The sequence below is a fragment of the Callorhinus ursinus genome, unplaced genomic scaffold (genome assembly GCF_003265705.2).
Source record: "Callorhinus ursinus isolate GAN/ISIS: 27379988/994484 unplaced genomic scaffold, GSC_fseal_2.0 scaffold4, whole genome shotgun sequence".
Lineage (NCBI taxonomy): Eukaryota > Metazoa > Chordata > Mammalia > Carnivora > Otariidae > Callorhinus > Callorhinus ursinus.
Genome location: NW_027397066.1, coordinates 5,966,779 through 5,972,932, shown reverse-complemented (window position 1 = coordinate 5,972,932; position 6,154 = coordinate 5,966,779). Strand labels below are relative to the sequence as shown.

Sequence of the window (6,154 nt, the reverse complement as noted above, 5' to 3'; positions counted from 1 at the left end):
GGCGGCTCCTTCCCCCAGTTGGTCGCCGGTATAGGTGTCGTAATCCTCCCGGGAAGTCCACAGCGGGGAAAAGTACACATCATGAATGAAAATCGATTACCGACCCCGGATAATATTAGGTATTCTTATCTTTAGCATCCACAGCGCCCCAGGAGAGGGGCTTCCTTAGGCAAACTTCAGTCCAGCGCTTAGAAAGAGACAAAGGCCCACTTTTACTCCGAGGTAAAGTTTGGAAGATTGAAACAGAGGAAGAAAATAAAAGTGTTTAAGAAAAAGAAATTAACAACCCGTCTTTCTACTAAATAACCAGGCGGAGTTTTTAAACTATAAAAGAAGTACTCATGAAATGACTCATCTCAAATGATCGTGGTACAGAAGAGGGGAGGCAGGTAGCGGAGGGGGACAGAGAAACACACCCAGCAGCTGACTGAAGAAGAAGGTAGGAGAAGCCTTGGTAGAGAGAACCGGGGTAGGAGTACAGAGAAAAGGGAGGCGTGGGAGAGAGGGGTGGGCAGAAGACAAGTCCCCCAGGAACACAGAAAAATAGAGACCGACGGGCATCCGGAAAGAGACAGGCGGCCCAGGCTGGAGCGCCGAAGAAAGTTTCTCCCGCGCCCCCTCCCCTCCTCTGCCCTCCGGGGGTCCGGCCCCGTCCCGGGAGCCCTGCGGCCCAGTGCGCCTCGGGGCCAGTCCGCAGGAGCGCGGCCCAATGGCTTGCGCCGGGCCCGCCCCCTCGCGCGCTCATTGGCCGCCGCTGCGCTGGCCTCGCCTTATTAACAAGTTCTCTGGGGAGCTGCGGCCCGACCCGGAGCCGGCGAGTGCGCCCGGGAACTCGGCCTGCGCGGCGGCGCCAGCGAAGAACCAGGCCCCGAGCGCCGGAGTTGGCCTTGTGGGGAGGGGCGGGAGGCGCGCGCGCGAGGGCCCGCCCGGCCAGGGCCCCGGGCGCTCCCAAAGGCCGGCCGCGCTCCCAGTCCGCCGGAAGCCCATGCCCGGCGACTGGCCCGTGCTGCGGCTGGAGGGGGGGCCCGGCTCTGCATGGCCCCGGCTGCTGACATGACTTCTTTGCCACTCGGTGTCAAAGTGGAGGACTCCGCCTTCGGCAAGCCGGCGGGGGGAGGCGGGGGCCAGGCCCCCAGCGCCACCGCGGCCACGGCGGCCGCCATGGGCGCAGACGAGGAGGGGGCCAAGCCCAAAGTGTCCCCTTCACTCCTGCCCTTCAGCGTGGAGGCGCTCATGGCCGACCACAGGAAGCCCGGGGCCAAGGAGAGCGCCCTGGTGGCCTCCGAGGGCGCACAGGCGGCGGGCGGCTCTGCGCCGCCCCTGGGCGCCCGGCCGGGGTCGCTGGGAGCCCCTGACGCGCCGTCTTCGCCGCGGCCGCTGGGCCATTTCTCGGTGGGAGGACTTCTCAAGCTGCCAGAAGATGCGCTGGTCAAAGCCGAGAGCCCCGAGAAGCCCGAGACGACCCCGTGGATGCAGAACCCCCGCTTCTCCCCGCCCCCGGCCAGTAAGTAGCCAGAACCCAGGCGGCGGGGGAGGGGGCCGGGCGGGGGTGCGGGACCCGAGGGCGCCAGGCCGCGCGCCGGCGCCTGCTTGTCTCCAGCGGCTGCGTACCTGCAGCTGGATACCTGGAGCCGGTGCTGCAGATGGGTTGGCGGGGAGGCCCGGGTTTACTCCACTCCCCAATCGCATCAGCTAAAGGGGTGGAGGCCTGGCTGAAACCCAGCTCTCGGTCCACTTTCGCGGGCTCCTCGCCTTGGCCAGGGGACGCTGCGGGTGGGAGTTAACTTGTAGGACAAGGTGTCTGGGCACCCTCTCCTCCAGCCCTCCTCAGAGGACCCCAAGAATCCCCACTTCCCAGTCTGCCCCCAAAACCCTGTTACTTCGCCGTTATCCCTACGGGTGGGTCCAAGTGGTGCGGACATCTTCCCTGCGCTCAGAGTTTCACTTTCTCGTGGAAGACTGCCCTCACCCCCCGCATTAAAGTATCTCTTTTCCCAGAGGTTCTTAATCTCTTGCAAAATTCCCCCTTCCCCCTTCAAGTTTCAGGCAGATACTTAGTGCTTCTGGTGGATGGGTCATTTAGTGGGAGGGGGCGCTCAGGTTCCAGTGGAGGGGGCGGGGCACCAAGTCAGTTAGTGGGAGGTGCCCCCTCCATTGCGGTGGGAAGCTCCCAAATTCGCCGACTGGGCGCATTGAAGCGGACTCCAGCGGTCAAAGGCGCGTTCGGGGTCGTTCCAAGGCCTCATGGGCCCCCGGCTTCTCTGCCCAGCAAACACGCTCGGAGATATTTCAGGAGCACGGGAAATTCCCAAGTTTTCCTCGTTTCCTCCGATTATTTTGCGCGGCATAATAGCAACCCGAATTCAATGGCGTGATGCTGAGGAATGATTTTTATCTGGGGATTAAACGTCTTTGAAAGGCCAAACCCCTCCCTGGGCCTAATGGCTGGAGAAGGTGGCCCAGGGCTGTGCTGTCGCTACCGAAGGGAGTGACGTTTTCCTCGGCGTCCGCCCCTCGGGCCGCCGGGCGGAAAGCGAGTCGGGGGCCAACTGCTTCCCGGACTCTCAATGGCCTGGAGCAGGGAGGGGGGGGATGTTAACACGAGGTTTCGTTTGACTCATATCCTGGTGGTCTGTGAGCCCAAAGGATCATTAAAACACACACACACACACACACACACACACACACACACAATGAAAAAATGCATGCTTAGGCAAAACCCGCATGGTGAAACATTCTGGACTTGAATTCATTTTTCCCAAGGGAAGAAGCTGCTGGGTAGGGAAAGCGGCCTTTCCAGGACTTGGGAGTTCGGTTAGGGCCTCCACCCAGACCCCAAAGTCCTTGTGGTGCCCGTTGTCCTGGAAGGAATTTGTTCTACGTTTTATCCGGCCACGGCTGCCCTGTGTGGCAGGGGTTGACTGGCCCAGAGGACTCAGTCTCAGATCTGCGGGGGGAGCCCTCTGTCGAGGTGCTTGCTCACCACCCATCCTTGAAGTATATTTTGAAGCCGTAAGAAAAAGCTTGGCACCTTTGATCTCTGCGAACCCAGACACAGATGGAGAAGTGATTGCAGCGCGCCCCCCACTCCCATTTGTGTGTGTCCAGAGGGCCAAGGCGCTGGGGGTGGGAGAGACCCAAGACACAATTGAGACAATCAGAAGTACCCCCCACACACACACACTGGCACTTCATATATTTGAGATATGGCCGTGGTGCCACCTCCCTGACCGCCTGACAGCCGGCTTTTCTCCACCTCTGGGTCCCCAGGGACGGCCCTCAGAACCCTGTAGGAACATGCTGTTCCAAGGGAAAGAGTGGAATTTGGAGATCTGGGTTGGATGCCACGCAACGGCCTAGCCTAGCGCTGAATGCTTGGTGGGCACGGATAAATGTTTAGCCAATTCATGAAACTAGATGTGATCTTGGGTTGGGTGCAGGGCCTTTTGCGCGTGTTCCATCAACCTTATTAACACCTACCCTTCGGACACCGGCGGCGGTGGGAGGAAGCCCGCCGCGGAAGGCCCTCGTGAGCAGCCACCTAGCATGAAGGCATTCCGCCTCTTCCCAGTTAAATTCGGGCCTTGAACCTGCGCCTGTTTCACCTGGAATCTTTGTTTCCTCATTTGCAAGAAGTAGACAGGAACGTCTACCCCGCGGGGTGTGGCCACTGGAGAAAACCTTTTCCGAGTGTCTCTCCCAGTGCCTGGCACCGAGATGCTCCACGAAAAGGAATAGCTGGTATTGTTATTGACCACTCTTACTACTTTGTGGGCAGATTACACTCCCGCGCCGCTCTCTTAACCCCCTGCCTTTTTCTCGGCCCCCTAGGGCGGCTGAGCCCCCCGGCCTGCACCCTTCGCAAGCACAAGACCAACCGGAAGCCGAGGACGCCCTTCACCACCGCTCAGCTGCTGGCGCTGGAGCGCAAGTTCCGCCAGAAGCAGTACCTGTCCATCGCCGAGCGCGCCGAGTTCTCCAGCTCGCTCAGCCTCACCGAGACGCAGGTGAAGATCTGGTTCCAGAACCGCCGCGCCAAGGCCAAGAGACTGCAGGAGGCAGAGCTGGAAAAGCTGAAGATGGCCGCCAAGCCCATGCTGCCGCCGGCTGCCTTTGGCCTCTCCTTCCCGCTCGGGGGCCCCGCGGCGGTAGCGGCCGCGGCGGGCGCCTCGCTCTACGGGGCCTCTGGCCCCTTCCAGCGCGCCGCGCTGCCGGTGGCGCCCGTGGGACTCTACACAGCCCATGTGGGCTACAGCATGTACCACCTGACATAGAGGGCCCCAGGGTCGCCTCCCTGTGGTACCAGCTGATTCCTCCAGCCCCGGTCTCCTGCGAGCGGCAGGTGCCATCCCCCCCCCCAACGAGCTCCCTTGTTCGGCACCGCCCGCCTCCTTCCCCTTTAACCCCCACGCTGCTCCGGTTGATCCTCGGCTGCTCCCTGCGTTCGCTCTCCAATGTCTGATCCCCTCCCCCAAAAGTGGCTGGAAGGGGCCCTTAACAATCTTCTAGAATCTAGATCTACCCTTTGTGTTACAGATGGAGAAACTTAGAGAGGTGTAGACTTCCCAGCGGTCCCCAGCAAAGTTAGTGGTCGGACCGGCACTAGGCGGCTGCGTCCTGTCCTGACACCAGGCAGGAGACGCACAGAGAAACTCCCGTGTGAAGATTTTGGAAAATAAGAACAGGTGGAGAAAAAGAGAAGGGCATGCCCGGGGGGGATGGAAACCCCCGTCCTTCCAGCGGAAAACGTCAGAGAACTTCAACTGCACAACGTCTGCTTTCGGTGGGGGGAAGGGGGTGACACAGACGCGTTGCCAAGGTAGGTTGAAGGGACCTCTCTCACCAGTACCAGAAAAAAACTGTAAAATAAAATTTAAAACTCCTGTTTCTATTTAACAGTACATTTGTGTGACTCTCAAGAATCCCTTTGGAAGGGATTTTGTGTAATATACTGTATATTTGAAATTTTATTATCATTTATATTATAGCTATATTTGTTAAATAAATTAATTTTAAGCTACAAGAAACGATCTCTTTATTGATTTAGGCTTTTATTTGGATTTTACTTCTTGCCTTCTGTTCACATATGCAATTGCTTTTCAGCATGATGGTAGTTTTACACCAGCACCTTTCAAAGGTGACAACAGGATATTCAGGGACAGAAGGGGGGTGTCCTTTTGAACACGCAGGACAGATCTGCATTAGCAAAGTCAAGTGGAGAATTGAAGCAATTACCTAGGATAATTAGGCTCAATTTTCCAATTCACTTTAAGCTGAAATCGACACTTGCTCAGGCGACCCATAACCGACTCTTTCTTTTTTCTTCCCTTTTAACCTGTCTATGAAAACAAAGCGAATCACCCAAATGGTTTGATGACTGCAGACAGCTAATCCAGACAATTCCCACCCCCGCAAACCTGTTTTTCCCACAGGAGGCCAGGTGGGGGGTGGAGGCCATTGCTTTGCTTCTCTAAATCGCTGCGCTGGTGGAGACCCGGCTTGTGGATCTAATTTTGAGCTGCCAGAATGTGAACGCCTTCACACTCCCTATTACGACCCTTAAAAACAAAACACTTTACTGAAAACCCAAGGCGACAGTACACTTCCCACCTTGGCGTGTCCTTTGCATGAGCCCCTGCCTCCAAACACTCACAAACTTGTTTTTTCTTTTATATAGTAGGTTAGATTCAGGCTTCCAGGAGAATATATTTGAACGAGCGCCAAGCTTAGCCTTCTGGGGGGAATTCTGCAAGGATGTTGATGGCAGAAAATGACCTTGTAGTAAACAGAGCCTACTATGTTCCAGACACCGCTCTGTTCCGTTTCGAGTTGGGGGCCCTGGCTTAATTCTCACGAGATCTGCATGCCCTCCCCTCCCCCGGGCCCTGCCTCAGTCCCACATTGGCCCGCACCTCCAAACTCCACGCAGGACAGCCCCAGGCAGCTTTTGCCCCAAGCCGTTAACCCTGGAAGCCAGCAGGCCAAGGGTTGTTAGAAACTCCAAGGACCTGGCGTTGGACTTGGGGAGGGTCGACGTCTCCACAGCTAGAGGCCGTGGTGCGGGGTGGAAAACGAGTCTGGGGCACATGGAGCGGTTTCTAGCCCCAGGGGCCGGAGCTCTGCCTAGGAATTCCAAGAGAGCGCAGGGCTGCGC

At 57.8% G+C, this 6,154-nt stretch overlaps 1 protein-coding gene across 1 annotated transcript; it reads left to right on the top strand.

Annotated features, from left to right (window-relative positions):
- The first annotated feature begins 816 nt into the window (after positions 1-816).
- MSX1 (msh homeobox 1) lies at positions 817-5,016 on the top strand. The gene is made up of 2 exons (XM_025887667.2): positions 817-1,504; positions 3,832-5,016. The coding sequence occupies exons 1-2, from the start codon at positions 1,036-1,038 to the stop codon at positions 4,272-4,274; spliced, it is 912 nt and encodes a 303-aa protein (XP_025743452.1). The 5' UTR covers positions 817-1,035; the 3' UTR covers positions 4,275-5,016.
- Positions 5,017-6,154: the final 1,138 nt, after the last annotated feature.

Excerpts from the sequence above, each read along its gene's own strand:
- MSX1 (XM_025887667.2), top strand. The coding sequence starts at position 1,036 with ATGGCCCCGGCTGCTGACATGACTTCTTTGCCACTCGGTGTCAAAGTG. Across the intron at positions 1,505-3,831 it reads CTTCTCCCCGCCCCCGGCCA|GGCGGCTGAGCCCCCCGGCC; the intron begins GTAAGTAGCCAG and ends TCGGCCCCCTAG.